Below are 19,710 nucleotides of genomic sequence, written 5' to 3' on the forward strand. Positions count from 1 at the left end.
ATATTAATCAGTTATCATAACTTTATGATATTATTACCGTAGGCCACGGAATAATATTCTGTCCAGAATTGGTAAAATACCCTAATCTCAACTTATCGGTGGACGAATAGTTGATAAAGTGTTAAATATTAATTCTGAATAGTTTGCATAATAATTCGGTTCTTATTTCCTGTAATTCAATCCCCTTTGAGTTATATTGATCTTAATTCCCTTATTAATCTTACACCCATGAGAATGTTTCATGTTGTCATTGATTGATTGTCTTGATTATGTTCACAGGTGTCCCTTGTCTAGTCATTAGTCTTGTGTATTTAAGCCCTCGTATTTGCCATACGTCTTTGTCAAGTATTGTTTGTGTAACTACTGTTTGTAATTGTTCATGCCATGCCTTTGTTTTATGTTTGATCTTGTTTTGAATAAATGCTGCACTTGCGTCTTCAAACTTGCCTTCAGTGGACTTACTTATAGAATATTTGACCTCAACATGAACTCAGCAGTTGCCCTACTTCGCCTTTGTCAAGGCAAACGGTCCATTGAGGACTATGTTGAAGATTTTTGTGGACTATGTTGCTTGGTAGATTTGAATGATGTGGTACTCAAAGACATTTTTCGTGTGGGTTTGAACGAACCCATTAGTTCACGGCTCCCTGGTGGGAAAATACACAGGCCCCTGGAGGAATACATTAACCATGCCCTTCTGCTGAGCGGTTCCTCGTTTACTGTGGGAATTGTGGATAAGGGGCTCCACAATCCCGCAGTGCACACCACAGCCAGCACGCCAAAGCCTGAGCGTCTTCACGTCAGGCCTTCTGAGTCTAAGCATATTCACGTCATGCCTGCGCCTGAGTCTTCAGACAAGATGGCCGCCGCGCCTAAATCAGCTCCGGAAGATGCAGCGCTGATCATAGTGGTCATTGATCACTGTGTGTGTGGGTAGCACACACATCGGCTCCAACCCGTGAGCCCTCGGCAAAGATGGACGCGATCTGCCCTGTTCCCCTGCACAGGCCTGGCCCGCCATCTCTTCACCAAGGACTCTTGTGTTTTTGTTTCATGTTGGGCGTCGGGAGCCGCCCATAGAGGGGGGGATTTGTCACGTTTTGGTTTTGTTTCATGTTCTTGTTTCATGTCTGTCATGTGATCCCCTGTTATAGTCATGTGATCCTGCCATATGTTCCCCATGTGAATGTATCATGTTGTCATTGGTTGATTGTCTTGATTATGTTCACAGGTGTCCCTTGTCTGGTCATTAGTCTTGTGTAAGCCTTCATGTTTGCCTTGTGTCTTTGTCAAGTATTGTTTGTGTAACCACTGTTTGTAAGTGTTCATGTTCATGTTTTGAGGTCATGCCACACCATGCCTTTGTTTTATGTTTGATTTTATTTTGAATAAATGCTGCACTTGGGTTCTTCAAACTTGCCTTCAGTGGACTTACTTACATGAGTAAAGCAGCAAGATCTGGAGAGTATTTAGCCTATTTACACATACAGTTGTGTTCAAAATAATAGCAGTCCAACATCACTAACCAGATCAATCACTATTTTTGGTAGAATTTATATTTCTACATGGCAAATAATTTACTAGTAGGTGTAGTAGAGTAATAGAAAAACAACAGACCCAACAGTCATGACATGTATGCTGCTAATTCTGTATAATTGAATCATTAATTGAAAGGGGTGTGTTCAAAATAATAGCAGTGTGGAGTTCAATTAGTAAGGTTAATCATTCTGTGAAAAAAATAGTGTCAATAAGTGGCCCTTATTTAAGGACGAAGGCAGAACTGGACTGGACATGGTGATTATAGTGCATTTCTCTCTAAAGATCGGAATAAAATGGGCCGTTCCAAACATTGTTCAGAAGAACAGCGTACTTTGATTAAAAAGTTGATTGGAGAGGGGAAAACTTATAAAGAAGTGCAGAAAATGATAGGCTGCTCAGCTAAAATGATATCAAATGCTTTAAAATGGCAACCAAAACCAGAAAGACGTGGAAGAAAACGGAAAACTACCATTCGAATGGATCGAAGAATAGCCAAAATGGCAAAGACTCAGCCAATGATCAGCTCCAGGGTGATCAAAGAAGATCTCAAGTTACCCGTGAGTACTGCAACAATTAGAAGACGCCTATGTGAAGCCAAGCTATCGGCAAGAAGCCCCCGCAAAGTCCCATTGTTGAAAAAAAGACATGTGCTAAAGAGGATACAATTTGCCAAAGAACACATTGACTGGCCTAAAGAGAAATGGCACAATATTTTGTGGACTGATGAAAGCAAGATTGTTCTTTTTGGGTCTAGGGGCCGCAGACAGTTTGTCAGACGACCCCCAAACACTGAATTCAAGCCACAGTACACTGTGAAGACAGTGAAGCATGGTGGCACAAGCATCATGATATGGGGATGTTTCTCATACCACGGTGTTGGGCCTATTTATCGTATACCACGGATCATGGATCAGTTTGAGTACATCAAAATACTTAAAGAGGTCATGTTGCCTTATGCCGAAGAGGAAATGCCCTTGAAATGGGTGTTTCAACAAGACAACGACCCGAAGCACACCAGTAAGCGAGCAGCATCTTGGTTCCAGACCAACAAGATTAACGTTATGGAGTGGCCAGCCCAATCCCCGGACCTTAATCCAATAGAAAACCTGTGGGGTGACATCAAAAATGCTGTTTTTGAGGCAAAACCAAGAAATGCAGAGGAACTGTGGTCTGTAGTGCGATCATCCTGGGCTGGAATACCTGTTCACAGGTGCCAGAAGTTGGTCGACTCCATGCAACACAGATGTGAAGCAGTTCTCAGAAACAGTGGTTATACAACTAAATATTAATTCAGTGATTCACAAGAAAGCTAAATCTTCAAGCATTTTTCAGTTTATACAGTAAATGTTTGACTTTGTAAAGAAAAATGCAGACACTGCTATTTTTTTGAACAGCCTAATATTCCCTTTTCTTCACTTTCTATAAAGTAATAACAAATTTGATCCATTTTTCTTCATGTTTTGATCTTGAATAGAATGTGCAGTGTTCCCAATGCATTTTTGTGTATTGAAATAAAAGTTATTATTAGGATTTTGAGCTTTACTCACTTTTTTAAACGCACTGCTATTATTTTGAACACAACTGTATTTGCCCTATTCAAATAATAAATTATGTAAATTCATGACGTGCTTATCCGGGTCTAAAGGAGCAATGGGCAAACAATCAAACAGACTGATTATATCTCATTATTTTTTACTTTTGTAGTAGTGGTATCATGACGTAATAATCTGTTTGGTTGCAAAATATTACCTGAATTAAATGAAATCGAATGTATCGTCCTGTGGAATCATTCATTCACAGAAAGCATACGCATATGTTCAACTAATAAAGATCTTCATCGCTGGCAAACAAAAGGGCGCATCTGCAAATTTGCTATCACTTGACTGTAGGTCCACGGCCACTTCATCCAACGCTCTTGATATTAAGACTCCGAGTGTGAAACCAGGAAACTGAACAAACCATTCAAACTGATTCACGAACTGATTTAGACAGGTCTGCCAACTTGTTTAATGAAGTTTTTGAACAGAATCAACTCAAATCGACTCACTTCTGGCGCTGCACGGTGGCTACGAGTGTCTGTGGTGCACCAGTCAAGTTTGATTTGTTTGTTTTGTATGTTTTTGTTATTTCGTATTTGAAACCTAATGGAGCCCCTTTGGATGCGCTGTGTAGTGCTGCTTTATGGGCTGCAGTTGGTCACTTATTTGCTGTTACCGGCTGCGACACAGCTGAGATCAGCCCGGTGACTGGGGACAATATGGTGATTGTCGAATTTCACTGGAATTGCCAAGAGAGTGTAGGAGGGGAGAATACAGCATTAACAATAATAATAATAATACATTTTATTTAATGGCGCCTTATCATAACACCCAAGGTCACCTTCACAAGCAATATACAGGTCACTGCATAAGACAATACACACAACAAACAAGCCACATATACAGATAAAGTGCATTAAAAAGACTCAATACAACATGTTATAAAAAAGCTTGTATAAAAAGATATGTCTTAAGACGCGTTTTAAAAGTCATCAAGCAATCGCTATTTCGAACATCAAGGGGAAGAGAGTTCCATAGGTGGGGGGCAGCATAACTGAAAGATCTGGCACCCATGGTAGTTAGTTAGTCGAATCCAAGGTACCACAAAAGAAATTGAAGATGAAGATCTGAGAATACGTGAAGGAGTGTAAACATGGAGAAGTTGTGTAAGGTATTGGGGTGCAAGATTATGAAGTGCCTTATAAGTAAGTAGCAAGATCTTGAATTCAACTCTATACTTTACTGGAAGCCAGTGCAATTGCTGAAGAACTGGAGAAATGTGCTTAGTAGAAGGTGTTCTACATAGAACACGAGCTGCAGAATTCTGAACCAATTGAAGCTTATGTAGCAATTTGGAGGGAACACCTGTGAGAAGAGCATTACAGTAGTCTATACGTGAAGTGACTAGTGCGTGAATGAGAACAGCAGTATTATTATTTGAAAGAAAGGGACGGAGGCGGTATATATTACGCAAATGGAAGTATGCAATCCGCGTGATATTATTAATTTGAGCTTCAAAGGATAGTGTGCTATCCATGATGACACCCAAACTTTTAACCTGTGAAGAAGGACAGATTGCAGTATTGTCAATGTACAAAGAAAGACAATTAGATTTAGACAAAACAGATCTAGTGCCAACAAGCAAAGCCTCAGTTTTTTATGCCATTTACCTTCAAGAAGTTAGCTGAAAGCCAATCTTTAATTTCAGCTAAACAGCTGGACAAAGATGGTGGTGACAAAGATGGTGGTGGAAAAGAACCAGTAGGTTTGGCAGACAGGTAAAGTTGGGTGTCATCCGCATAACAGTGGAAATTAACACCATATTTACTCAAAATACAACCAAGAGGGAGCATATAAATAATGAAAAGAAGCGGGCCCAAGACAGAACCCTGGGGAACACCAGTGGTGACTGTAGATGTTCTTGATCGAAAACCCTTTAATTTAATACGCTGACTGCGTCCAGATAGATATGACCTAAACCAAGACAGAGCAGTGCCAGTAATACCAATAGAAACTAACCTGTCAAGAAGTATCTCATGTGAGACAGTATCAAAGGCAGCGCTCAAGTCTAGAAGGACAAGTATGGTTAAAAGCCCAGAGTCAGCTGCTAACAGTAGATCATTGGTTATTCTGACAAGAGCAGTCTCAGTGCTATGGTGGGGACGAAAGCCAGATTGAAATTGTTCATACAAGTTATTATTGGAAAGATGTTCATGAATTTGAATTGCTATACACTTTTCCACTACCTTAGAGATAAATGGTAAATTTGAAATTGGACGAAAATGATCAAAATTAGATGGATCACCCCCTGGTTTCTTAAGTATGGGAGTAATAATAGCAGATTTGAGATATGGAGGTACCGAACCAGAAACAAGTGAAGCATGAACAATTTTAGTAATCAATGGCGACAGGGCTGGTAAACAAGCTTTCACTAAAGGAGTTGGTAGAGGGTCTAACTGACAAGTCGAAGATTTAGATTTACCTATCAGACCCACTATCTCTGAAGTAGTTGGTAGTGTAAAGTTAGAGAAAACAGAGTGGGGAGGTGTGTGAGTGATAGACTGACAGGAGTCATTGTGAAGAGTACCAGTACGTAATTGCTGATGTACATTTTCAACCTTAGATGCAAAAAAAGTCAAAAAGCGATCACATAAGTCAGTGGAATACATATCAGATGGCAAAGAATCAGGTGGTTGCAGAATATTTTTTACCACCAAGAAAAGGGACCTGGAATTCCCATTGCTAACTCCAATTATGTTGGAGTAGTAATCAGATTTAGCCTTGGACAGTGCATTCTTATAATGTTGAATATGTTCAGCATACATTTCTTTATGAACAGTAAGGCCAGACCTGACATACAACCGCTCTAACCTACGGCCTTAAGTTCACGCAGTTCAGGTGTAAACCAAGGAGCTGAATGTACAAATGAAACAGTTCGAGTTTTCACAGGTGCAAATTCATCTAAAATCATGTTTAGTCCATCATTGAAATATGTAACCAGTTCATCAACAGTAGAGAAATCAGATTTACTGGAGAAGATGGCAAGTTCATCAGCAAGAGTAGGCACATCAATGTTCTTAATATTCCGAAATGTGATCGGACGACTCGGGTTTACTTTAAAAACTGCCAGCTTGGCACAAAAAGACACCAGCAGGTGATCTGATATGAACAGATCAGAAACAGTACAATTATAAGGTGTTATTCCAGAACAACAAACAAGATCAAGAGTATGCCCCTTAGTATGCGTGGGCAGTGTGTTAAATTGTTGCATACCAAAGGAATCCAAACATGATAAAAATTCACATGTAAATGCATTACTGACATTATCTATATGAATGTTAAAATCACCCAGAATAATTACATTTGGAGACATGGAAGATAGATAAGTCAAAAGTTCAGATAGTTCAGTTAAAAAGGCATTATTGCTCTTGGGAGGACGGTAAATAGTTGTTAGGATGGTAGGAATTGCACCATTGATTTTTAAGGCAATTGTTTCAAAAGAAGAATATGTAGACAAAGTTAACTGAGATACTTTCAATTTCTCTTTGTGAAGTATAGCTAGCCCCCCTCCCCGTCCCGTATCACGTGATTTACAAACATAACTATATCCTGGGGGAACAGACTGATTTAGATTAAAAAAGTCATCTGGTTTCTGCCATGTCTCAGTAAGACAGAGAAAGTCAAACTCACGGTCAGACAGTAGATCGTACACCAGAGGTCCTTTATTGGAGAGTGATCGTATATTAAGTAATCCAAAGGAAAAATTGTTTTTACCAGAATCGTTGCCAACCGATCTGGCCAGGTTGGTTAATACACTGTGATCGACAGTCCGTGTGAGCTTCCTCGGCGAGCGTGGTGTAGATGACCAAAAGGACCGTATTTGACATGAGCCATCAATGTTGTAACTCCGCCGAGACCCGCGGTGTATATATTTCCGACGTGGTATGTACACGATATCCAAGGGAAGATGTGGAGCTGATGGAAGATTAAAAGGACGCAAACGGAGCTGAGTAAGTTCCGCCGCCGAAAACTGGAGCATCGTCCATGCCACAGAATGGTATATACAGTAGCAGAAAAGACGACCCAGATGTAGTTCATCTGCACCAGTAGCTCAGTGATCTTCATAGTTGATCCCCGTGCCAGAGGTACCACGAAGAACAGCAGTCAGTACCCGGCAGGCAAACCGGCAACCGCAGAGATCAACACGCAGTTCAAAACCAGCGTACAAACCCGCCGAAACAGCGTGGATACACAGGTCAGAGTGGCTCCTTAAGATGGGTTAAACAGTTCATAGATGCATCCATGCATTCATAAGTGCAGGAGGATTTAGAAGTAGCCTACTAAAAGTTTTTTAAAATTCCCTCCCTGAGCAGCGGCAGCTAATAGCGCCAGCGTTCACCCGGAAGTGTGAGTGTAGGAGGGGAGAATACAGCATTAAGGAGACGGAGGAGAGGTCGGCGTGCCGGTGTTGTTCCGAATTTCGACTCCCTGCCTAATTATTACCCCCCTCGTTGAAGTCAGTACCTAATTGTCTAATCCTAACCCCACCCCTAATCCTAACCCCTCCCCAACAACTAATCCTAAACCTACCAGTACTAGAGGGGTAATAATTTGGTGATCCTTGCCAACACATGGTCTCTCTTATCAGAATTTCAGTCGGCTGTAAGGTATTTCACCGAGTACAGAGACAGTTGTTTGCTGTGTTTCACAGAAACATGGCTTAAAGACATCATTGACGACTCTTTACCTGTGAGAACTGATCGTGATCCACTAGTAACGGGGAAGAAAGTTGGTGGAGGTGTGTGCATCTACGTAAACGAGAGATGGTGCAAAAACTTCACACTGCGGGAGTCCTAATGCTCAGAGGATACTGAACTTTTGTCCTTGTCTTCAAGACCTTTGTACCTCCCTAGTGAGTTTGGACAATTGTTCATTACTATCGTTTATATTCATGCCCGGACGAATTTCCAGGCTGCGGCAGACTTTATATGATGTTGTGGCTCGACTGAAAAGCATTACACCAGACGCTCCTAAATTTGTACTTGGGGAAATTAATGGTTGTTCCATAACGCATGTGCTGCCCCATTTTTATCAGTGTATTACTTGTCCCACCAGAGGAGAAAGGGTTCTTGATTTGTGCTTTGGTAATATTAAGAGTGCATTCAAAGAGATTCTTAGGAGATTCTCCTTAGGAGATTCAGACCACAATGTTATTCATTTGGTTCCTCTTTATAAACACCGGCTTAAAACCAGCAAGCCTGAGCTTAGAACCATTCAGATATGGAATGATGAATCTGTGGACTGTCTTAGAGGATGTTTCGACTGTACAGCACGGGATGTCTTTATAGACACCAGTGAGGATCTAGATGAACTAAATCAAGTTGTGACAGATTATATAAATTTTTGTGTGGATAAAGTCATACCAAAAAAATGTATTAAAATGTATCCAACCGATAAGCCATGGATAAATGGGGAATTAAAGGCAGCATTAAAGAAGAAAAGGTGAGCCTTTCAGTTAGGTGATAGTGCACAGGTTAAAGTAATGCAAAAAGAAATAAGACAAGTTATTATTAGGTGTAAACATATCTAAAAGCAAAATATTGAGAGGATAATGAGGGATAACAATCTAAGGTAGGCATGGCAGGGAGTGTATACAATGATAGGACAGGAGAAGAGGAAATCAATTCAGAGTAATCATGGGGATGATTGGACCTTTGCAAATTAACTAAATATATTTTTAGGTCAGATCAGATTTTAAGACTATGCCGAATTTGATTAGACGTCAATTGAATGTAGGCCAGGATCTGAAGAAGTTTGTAGGACCTTAAAAAGGGTTAATACAAGGAAGTCAGTAGGCCCTGATAGAATAACAGTTAGGGTACTTAAGGAGTGTAGGAAGGAGCTTAGTATCATTTACAGTCATCTGTTTCAAGTTTCTTTGGATATCACTACGTGATTTTCTAAGAATTCTGTCAACTCGGAACGCACAAAATCTGCAGACTGGTGTGGACATTCGGCAACTACTGAAGACTCACCCAGATCGCAAATTGGGGCAAAATCTGAGCAAAAGTCATGTAGTGTATTCCAGCCTTAAGCAAGAGAGCAAAGGCAAAAATGTAACGGCAAAGACAGACAGGAGAAGCGGAGAGATCAAAAGGAGATTAGGAGATTCTTCCGTGGTGATTAAGATGGCAGGCCAACCCAGAATGTGAATCTCATCTCCTTTCATCAGCAAGAAGACCTGTTACATTGCCCGGTAAACTCACTGCCAGAGCAGTAGGAGTGATTGGATTGGATGTTGGATGACAAATCTTTTTCTACCTTTTCCATTTTTTTTTCATTCAACACTTTTTCTTTTTTCTTTTTACATCGGACAAATTGAATTATATTACACACACAAACTGAACTAATACACATGAAGGAACTGAACTATTTTACACCTATTGAATAAACTGAAATGGATTCAACAATTTTTTTCCCTTTATCACATAAACTGAACTACTACACATATTAAACGAACTGAACTATTTTACACATATCGAGTGAACTGAACTCTATCATACACTGCAAACTGAGTTGCAGAATTAAATATTTTTATTTATTTATTGTTTTATATTGTTGGTGTTATATGTGATTGTGTTTATTTCGCTTTGCTTTGAGTACAACGAAATTAAATGGGTTGTATAATATGGAAGCTCGTTTCCACCACAGAATAAAACATTTTAAAAGATAATTGCGATAATTCCTCAGAATTGCGAGATATAAACTCTCAATTGTGTGTTATAAAGACAAAATTGAGTGATGTAAAGTCCCAATTATAAATAAAACTACTAATACAGTCTTAAACAGGGTAAATAAAGTCTTAATTTGTAATTTGTGGCCCTTCACATTTTATGTGATTTAAATCTGTCCCTCTTGGCCTCTGAACTTTAGTACCCCTGCTCTAGTCAGTTATTGTGAGTTTATCTAACATGATCACTGAGGTGTGTTAAAACATATGCTGTTCAAACAGAAAATGCCATTGTTTACCTAGTTGAGTATATTGGGTCAATGCAAACTACATGCAATGTTTAATGCAAACAGAATAACTTTTGAAACTGTGGAATTATAATATTAAGGTAAAACTGCCTGACAGAACTGTTTGCTGACAAAGTTTATTTAAGAACAATTATTTCAAAATATTGGTTATGGGTGGGGTTAAAATAAAGAAAGATTGTTTGCATGGGTCATACATAATGTCAAGATTTTACATATTACAACACATCCTGTGAGTCTTACTAAGTAAGGGTAAGACTTACTCAAAGTGAACCTTGCTTATACTGTACATTTATATTATAATGATGTATGTACATGTATGTACAATGTGAATTAAATGTTATTATTTAAATTCTGAGATCTGCATCTGGTATTGAGACAGAGAGAAAGGATGTGAAGAAACACTACCATTCAAAAGTTTGAGGTCAGTAATGATGCACTGAATTGATCAGAAGTGACAGTAAAGACATTTCTAATTCTACAAAAGTTTCTATTTAAAAGAATAGCTATTCTTTTTCAACTTTCTATTGATCAAACAATCCTGAAAAAATCATGGTTTCCAAACAAAACAAAATCAACAGCAAATTCTTTTCAAAACTGAAAATAATAATAAAAAGTTTTTTGAGCAGCAAATCAGCATATTAGAATGATTCCTGAAGGGTCATGTGACACTGAAGACTGGAGTAATGATTCTGAAAATTCAGAATAAAATGTAAATAAATGTAATAAATGACATTTAATATATTAAAATAGAAAAGTTATTTTAAATCATAATAATATTTCATAATATGAAAGACTTGAATATGAATAAAAGACTTCTTTCAAAACCATAAAAATAAAATCTAACCCAAACTTTTGAATGGTGGTGTACATTGTAGACAAAAGCTAAGTCCTAAACTATCCTCCTGAAACTGGTAAATGTTCTTACTGGCCACCAGCACTTTAAAAAGCATTTTTGAATAGTAAAAATGTTCAAGTTTGCCTCCGCAAAGTGCATTAAAGCCATATTGTGCTAGAATGCCCACCACACACCAACTTATTGGTGGAGAGGAGACAAAGTGATGAAGCCAATCAGTATATATGGGGATGATTTGGACACCATGATGATGGACAGAGGCCAATGGGCAAATCTGGCCAGAATGCTGGGGTTAAACCCCTACTCTTTTTCCAAGGACATCCTGTGATTTTTTATGACCACAGATGGTCAGGACCTCGGTTCAACGTCTCATTCGAAGGACGGTGTTTTTTGACAGTATAGTGTCCCCATCACTACACTGGGGCGTTAGGACTCGCTGCTGGCCTCACTAACACCTCCTCCAACAGCAACCTAGTCTCCCATCCAGGTACTGACCAGACTCGACCCTGCTAAGCTTCAGTGGTCAATCAGGGGAGAGCTGCAGAGTGACTGCTGTTGACTATAATTCATTATAACATTTATTTGAAATAATTATCCAAAAGAGAGAGAGATGCGCATGTGTGAATTACCTGAATCTGTGCAGCGCCTCTCTACTAACAGTGAAGCTGTGAGATTAAAGGGATAGTTCACTTTGAAATTCATTTTTGATATGTTTTAGCTTACCTCAAGGGCATCCAAGATGTAGGTGTCTTTTTTTCCGCAGTAGTTTCAATTTTGATATTTTTTAGGTCAAACCGTTCTTGTCTGTCAGTCATATAATGCAGGTCTGTGGTCACTGTCTCAAAACACAAGCACAGAGTCCAAATTAAAACAATTCCCCATCGTCCAAATGAAACAATTCCCCATCATAAGTACACATTGATGGCCTAAGACACGAAACGAGCGGTTTGTGTGAGAAAACGAACAGTATTTATATAGTTTTTAGCTCTTGAAAACAGCACACGTCCAAATGGTCTGACGGCGCGGGCGAGTATAGATGTATACATAGATGTCGCCTTGGCTACTGCAGTTCATTGGAACGAAACCGTAGCAAAGCGACATCTAGTGTATATATCTATGCGGGTATAGATGTATACACTAGATGTCGCCTTCGCTACTGCAGTTCATTGGAACGAAACCGTAGCCAAGGCGACATCTATGTATACATCTATACTCGCCCGCGCCGTCAGACCATTTGGACGTGTGCTGTTTTCAAGAGCTAAAAACTATATAAATACTGTTCGTTTTCTCACACAAACCGCTCGTTTCGTGTCTTAGGCCATCAATGTGTACTTATGATGGGGAATTGTTTCATTTGGACGATGGGGAATTGTTTTAATTTGGACTCTGTGCTTGTGTTTTGAGACAGTGACCATAGACCTGCATTATATGACTGACAGACAAGAACGGTTTGACCTAAAAATATCAAAATTGAAACTACTGCGGAAACAAAGACACCTACATCTTGGATGCCCTTGAGGTAAGCTAAAACATATCAAAAATTAATTTCAAAGTGAACTATCCCTTTAATTACTTCAAAACAGCGACGTTACCACTTCCATGCTGATAAATATAATGTAGGGATTCAGTAGCAAACGTATTTTATTGATAAGTCACAAGGCAGCGTTGACAAGTTTCCTTGCTTCACGATCACGATCACGAGCGTGCGTGTGCTTCAATTAAGTCACCGCATTAATAAAGAACCGTGCTTAAACTGACTGGAACAACCTGTGCATTACATGTTTGAAAGCACACCTTCCAGCCAATCAGAATTGAGTATTCATACAGAGAATGGTGTAATATGTTCACAAATTATGCTATATTTAGGGGTGTATTGAATCACCTCTGCTCTTCCTCCAGTTCTTCTTTGGTCATCATCTTTTCAAGCTGGCAGGTCCTCAGCATGCCAGCCATATACTTTAAGGGTTTATTCTCAGCGTCTATTGCAGAGAGAAAGATGTCAAACCCTAGCAATATGTTCATAAATTTACCATGCTACAAGGCACAAGTAAATTATTTGTAAGTAAAAGTAAAGTGAAAACAGCTTCCAAATAGCCAAACAGTAATGCTTGTGAAGCCTGCAATCTGTGGATTTGTTTAGTCAGTTTATTGTGTTTAACAAAAGTCAAATAAAACTTCCCTAGTAGACAAAATTTGCCTTAAACATTGTTTGCCAATAAGGTCACGGACATTTATTTTCAAAACTATTTTATGACCCATCCATCGTGATTCACTTTTGTGGCTGCTTTTTGCGACTGCTACTTTCCTTTAGCGACTTTTTGTCTTTTGATCATTTTGTCAAATAATCTCTAAGAGAGATTTTTGTTAACATCAACGTGCATTTATTCTAAACATGTGACAATATGTAGGAAATTACATATAAAGCATACCAAGACCTATCCTTGTAAAAAAAAAAAAGTATACTTTAGCATACTTTTAAAAAATTAATGTTTTCAGACACTTAATTGCATGTTAGTCACCACATCAAAATAAGTGTACTTCTTTACAGTACGATATAATGATTTAAAATGTACTTTAAAGTAAAATTAGACGTTGATGTGATTGGTTACAAGGTAGTTTGTGACGTCAGAATTTCAGAAACACCAGCGATTTCAAACCGCGTTTTTGAGACTGTATTTTTTTCACTGCAGTTTTAAGGAGAAAATACTCAGCAATGGCATTGACTTATGAATTTGCTAAAAGCTTGATTTTCACCACAGGGGGACTTTAAGTACATTTAAGTGGGCTTATATTTCATTAGTATTATATTATCTGGAAGTACAGCTTTTTTTTAAATATACTTTAAGATTTGAAGTATGCATTCAATGCAGTTAAGAGCACTTCTTTTTACACAAGGGTAAACCTACTGTGACTAAGAAAATTCCCCTCGGTTCTAAAGCAATAAAGATAATGTATCCTGAGCAACATTGTGTACAACACCTCTAAATGGAGAGATCAAAGTTTTAACATAAATTAATATTTAAAAGTAGCATGTGGGTCAGATTGGGGGAAAAAAATAACTAAACATGGAACCTGAGAATGCATTCCAATACAATGCAATTCTTGTTATTAAAATAATTATTAGGTTACATTTTTTTTAGTAATATCTGTGAATACATTTATATTCACAAATCTGATGTCTGAAAAATAGTTTAAAACCAGTCTAATATAACACTTATGAAGCAGTAACCCACAAAGTATTTATATCAACAGGAAATTAGTAAAGAGGGTTATTATTATCATTATTATACCAGGCGATTGAGCATAATCCTTCAGAGCATTCCTTATCCCTGACTCAGAGGAATCCTCCCCCCATCCAATGGTGGAGTGAACTGGAGAATCAGACTTACACACTTCTTCCTCATTATCAGAGTTTGAATCCTGAGGTAAAGACAGAATCAGTAAATGGTTGATTGCAGAAAAAGGGTCCAATTCTCATTATTAACTAGTTGCTTGTCTTTATCTGTTTTTGAAATCACTCCACTTGACTACGATATTGTTTTTTTATTAGTACTTTTAAAGCACATATTAATCATTATTCTGCATGACAATATTCTACATCCCTAATCCTATTCCTACTCAATATCTAAACCTAACACCTACCCTACTAACTATTAATAAGCAATAATTAGGAGTTTATTGAGGCAAAAGTCGTTGTTAATAGTTAGTTAATGGTGAGAATTGGACCCTAATCTTAAATGTGACTGAGAAATGTGTTTTTAATTAATTGTGTTGTAATTTATATATTTATTTTTACTTGTAAACAATTACAAAAGCATTCATAAAAAGCAGAATAAATCCTTACCTTTACATGTTTCAGAGTTTCATCTTTGGCTTTGAGGATCTTTGCACCAGGTTGCAGCTGTTGTCTGGTTTCATTACAGTGTTTCTCAGGATGATACTGTGAGGAAGCTCCAGGCTCTGGACCAGCTCTCTCCTCCACAACAGCAGCACTAGTTTGATGGGTGCACTTTGACGGCACGGGGCCTTTATTTCTGCCCAAAACAACTGCTGCAACTATAACTGCAAGCAGCGTAAATAGCATCGTCGGCCAAAATATATCTGAGGTTGCATCCATCATGACTATGAATAACTTTCTTAGTTGGTATATCCGATTAACTATTAACTAACGCTGACGTATGCGTTTTCTTGTATGCTGACACGCGTATTTTAATAAATGCATACTTTGACAACGTGCAACTGCGACGAATTTATCTGTTTTTTTAAATCACTACACTTGACTCCATAGATCAGTCCCTACAGAAATAAACACGAAATTTTATGGAGCTACTCACACCGGAAGCACTTATTTCAAAATAAAAGCTTTAGAAATGTCAGTCACAAAAGCACTGAAGCGTTACAAAGATTGATTATTTTATTGAAGATATTTGAACGAACTTAATTAACTTCGTATTAAGTATTTCGTTTGTAAAATAATAATAATAATACTAAATACAAATTTGTACTTTTAGTGTATAGTGGACGGGCATATCCACACAAATTAAAACTATAATCTGTGCCAAGATGCTTGCATTTATAATACAGGATGTGTATATTTATGCACACATTGCTCAGAATATATTCAAATCAATGTTCAGTCAAATTGTTTACAACATTACTTGTAAGACGATCTTGTTCAAAATATTAATAGTGGAATTAGTAAAAATAGCTTACCGGTAATTAGTAGAAATATCAATGGTTATTTTTGTTTATTTAAATTTAATAATACATCTTTACCATTCTTTCCTTTCATTTTGCATATCCATCACCACTGTTGTTATGGCTACAAGAACATAAGAACCTTTTTAGAAATATATAATCTGTTTGCTTTTCTCAAAATGCCTGAAAATGTCACCTCGAGTCATTAGCTTGGTGCATTTCCTTACATCAACAAATACTAGTCAGATTTTGTATAGTGAAAATGTGTTTGACTTGAAAACTAATGGTTTAATGGGGTCATTTCACTATTTTCAGTTCCACGAACATATTTGTCCAGTACAAACCACAAAGAGTGTAAAAAGATTTGACACCTAGACTGTAAGAAAAAGCAGCCTTATCAGATTTTATGTCTATGCATCGCCCTCATTATTAATTGTTTTAATGATGTGGAAATAAGCTGTTGTTCTGCTGTTAATGTCAATCACATTGTATAAAAGACCAGAGCAGATTGCTAGTTGTGCACCAGTTTAAGCCATTATAGGGACCAGAACCAAAAACGGTAGGTCTAAAGTCATTTGAATTCCACTATACTTGTTGTGAATGGTGTTTTCTCATCTGTTTTGATGTATTAAATAAGGAAAAATGAAGGCTGCCGTATTTGCATTGGTTTTGATATGCCTGGGAAGTTCATGGTCATGTGCAGGATCCCAGCCTGTTGATAGCAGGTAAGATCATAATTAAGCATCATCAAATCATTTTCAAATAATACATTTACATGTATATGTATATAAAAACTTATACGATAAAGTTCCATTTGTTTGTTAACTATAGTTAAAATTAACTAACTTAAGCATTTATTAATTTTAGTTCATGTTAATTTCAACATTTACAATTTATTATTAAAATCAAAAGTTTATATTATTTAATTGACATAAGCTTACATGAAATAACAATGAACAGCTGTATTTTTATTAAATAACGTCACAAAGATTAATAAATGCTGTAACAAATGTATTAGGCCTAATGTTAGTTAATACAATAATAACATTAATTAAAAATGAGGCATTATTGTAAAGTGTCAAGACAAATGAAATAGAAGATTGTTTTGTTTGTATGCTTTATTTGTTTTGTTTTCAAATATCATTAATAGCTCAACAAATGGCATCCAGAAGTTTAGCCGTCGTTATGCTGAATCAACCATTGCAAGTGACATCAGCAAAATTGTGGACTCGATGGTTCAGAAAAATTTTGTGAACTATTTGCTCAATCAGAGAGAGAAGAAGAGCGAGTAAGTTTGGGGGAATGGACAGCATGTATATGTTACATGTTCAGGTTGCATCAAGTAACAGGCAGCATCTGATGCTCATTTACAGACCAACTATGGCAGATGATTCAGACACTCGCATCTTCAATGACCTGCTGAAAAATGAGTTTGCGATGTGGATTCAGAGTCAAGCCGATGCCTTCAAGTAAGTTGCCTTCTGCGAGTGACAATAATCAGGATTTACCATCATGTAAATTGCATTTTATCATGTTTTATTCGTGACCCACAGGAATCAATAAAGCTAAACAGGACGTGCCTCTAAAGCGACCTGGAGAACAGGAGCAAAGGAGTGTACCAGAATATTTCACAAGTGATAGGACACTTTTTCCTAGACATCTCAATGGCAAAGTGTTCAAATTAAACCCGAATTCACCCCTATCTGACAATCTTGTCATGTATCTCTAAATGAAAATAGGTTAGCCTAATTATAATTAAATTGTTTTCAAAATCATCAATTGTCATTTGTGATTTTTTTAAGCATTAGAAAAAAAAATATGTAGAGCTGTTCGCTCATGACGTTTAAAAGGATAGATCACAAAAAAATTACAATTCTGTCATCATTTACTCACCCAAGTTGTTCCAGACCTGTATGAGTTTCTTTCTTCTGATGAATTAAAAAGAAGATATTCTGAAGAATGTTGGTAACGACATTTGACGGCACTGTAAGAAAAAATGATGTGGACGTCGAAGATCTCAAAAATGATGTGTATTACAGCATAGCAGTGGCAAGGCACACAAAGCACCTTGGGTTCACCGGCGTCAGAATGAACCCCAAACATACCCAATCCTAAACCTTTTATCCTGGTCTTAATGTAAATGAAGTTACTCTTCTTGCAACAGCTGTGGTCTGTATATTAATGAAATTGAGACACCCCATGGTCCCTAGTGTCCTACAGAAGGTTCTATGTTATTCTTTCAAATAAGAACAGTCAAAGGTTAAAGTGATAAGATTGTTTGAAGTCCCTTTAATCAAGATGGTTGTTGGTTGCCCTCTGTGATACTATTATTTACTTATTACTGAGATTGAATGTAATTTTCTCTATATGATAATTAAACTCTTTTAAGTGAAGGAACATTTTGATATACATATATATATTGGAGTGGAAGTTTTTGGGAACAGAACATAATTTCTTACAGCACCCATTGACTTCCATAGGAAAAAAAAAAAAAAAACGAAGTCAGAAGTCAGTGGCTACCATCAATTGTCTGGTTACCAACATTTAAAATGTCATCTTTTTAGTTCAACAAATATATATATATATATATATATATATATATATATATATATATATATATATATATATATATATATATGGCATAAATCTGGTTTATAATAGTTAACTAAAAACTAAAACCATAAAAAAAATGTTACCTATAAAATACACTTTAACTGAAATAAAATATTTAAAAAAATCCACCTATTTTTAGTAGCAACATTTCTCATTTTCTAAAACGGAAATAAAAATCAATAGACTACATAAACATTAAAAACTAATAAGAATAACAAAAACACAACTAAATTACTTAAGCTAATTTAAAATATGAATTAAAAAACTATACATAATAGTATCTCAAAGATATTCAAAAAATAATAGAGTAAATATGTGAACATATGCCACATAAAAAGGTAGAAAGGTAGGACATCTAGTGGTGAACATGAGGCTACAGGTGAAAAAGTCACATTCTCAAAACTAAATTCACTTTGAACACACTCAGACAAACAGATAAACCAAGACAGGCAGACAGACACAGCTGTGTTCAGTTGGATTAGTTACTGTTTTTTGTTTTGGGGAGAAAAAATCAGAAATATTCTATAAAAATATGTTTTATTTGCTTTAAATGTTTTTCATTGTCTATGTTCTTGATGCTCAGATGATGAGAGTGAGACCACAGCATATGACTTGCTCAGCCTGTTGTGTTTGTTGATGAGCAGGTGCTTCATGGATGGATCATTGAGGTATCTTTCGTGCAGTAACTGCCTTTGTATTTTCTCCTCTTTTCTGATCGTCTTCTTCTCTCTCTCTGCAGTGACCCTTTTCTCTATCAGGTTATAAATGAGAAGTCCCTTCTGCTTTCTGCTGGACTTCTGGCTGATTTTGCTGCTTCTTTCAGGCTCCTTTGCAGGAGGTGGAGTAATATCTGCTGCCTGCTCTGTCTTTCTATCTTCTGTCTTCGCTTGTCTTTCAGGCCTTCTCTTTTCATCTTCTCTTTTTTTCATATGTGTGACTTTTGCACTGTCTCCATCCATCTCCGTCCAAGCAAGCTTTGCTTTTGCTGGTGGTGGAGTAGCATATTCAGTCTTTCTCTCCTTTTTCATTCTCCTTTCTTGTCTCAGATCCACCTCCACTACACAACTCGTCATTTCGGCATTCATTACAGGAGTTTTATCTTCAACCTCTCTCTCTTTTTTTATCGTCTCTTTCTCAGCCTTGGTATCTTGTGCAGGACTGACATCCATCCAAGCATGTTTTGCCTTTGCTGGTGGAGTTGCACTTGGAAGTTTTATAGTTGAAGAGCATTTCTGTCTCTCCTTTTTTGTCCTTCTCTGCGCTCTCCTTTCAGGTGGACGCTCTTGCTCCACCTCAGCTGGTGCCATCTGGACCTTCAGTGGTTCTGCCACAGTGGAGAAAGATATTTCCTCCTCAGCAGGTGGAGTGAGATGCCATGGTGCTTCCTGAACCATCAGTGTTTCTGCCACTTCATTGAAGTAACTTGGCAAT

General features: G+C 37.3%; 2 protein-coding genes across 2 annotated transcripts in view; one reads left to right on the forward strand and one right to left on the reverse strand.

Moving 5' to 3' along the window:
• mxra7 (matrix-remodelling associated 7) overlaps positions 1 to 15,355 on the reverse strand; it is a 31,127-nt gene extending 15,772 nt beyond the window's left edge. Inside the window, exons 1-3 of the mRNA XM_081392095.1 lie at positions 14,813 to 15,355; positions 14,259 to 14,388; positions 12,851 to 12,947 (exon numbers count right to left, since the gene is read on the reverse strand). Coding sequence (XP_081248221.1) covers positions 12,851 to 12,947; positions 14,259 to 14,388; positions 14,813 to 15,088 — 503 coding nt within the window. The 5' untranslated portion in view covers positions 15,089 to 15,355. The remainder of the gene's footprint in view (positions 1 to 12,850; positions 12,948 to 14,258; positions 14,389 to 14,812) is intronic.
• Positions 15,356 to 16,308: 953 nt separating this feature from the next.
• gip (gastric inhibitory polypeptide) lies at positions 16,309 to 16,958 on the forward strand (the record flags this gene model as incomplete). The annotated part of the gene is made up of 2 exons (XM_081392736.1): positions 16,309 to 16,391; positions 16,763 to 16,958. The coding sequence occupies 2 exons, from the start codon at positions 16,309 to 16,311 to the stop codon at positions 16,956 to 16,958; spliced, it is 279 nt and encodes a 92-aa protein (XP_081248862.1).
• Between the last annotated feature and the right edge of the window lie 2,752 nt (positions 16,959 to 19,710).

This window comes from Scardinius erythrophthalmus (genome assembly GCF_964197995.2).
Source record: "Scardinius erythrophthalmus genome assembly, chromosome: 18".
NCBI classification, from domain to species: domain Eukaryota; kingdom Metazoa; phylum Chordata; class Actinopteri; order Cypriniformes; family Leuciscidae; genus Scardinius; species Scardinius erythrophthalmus.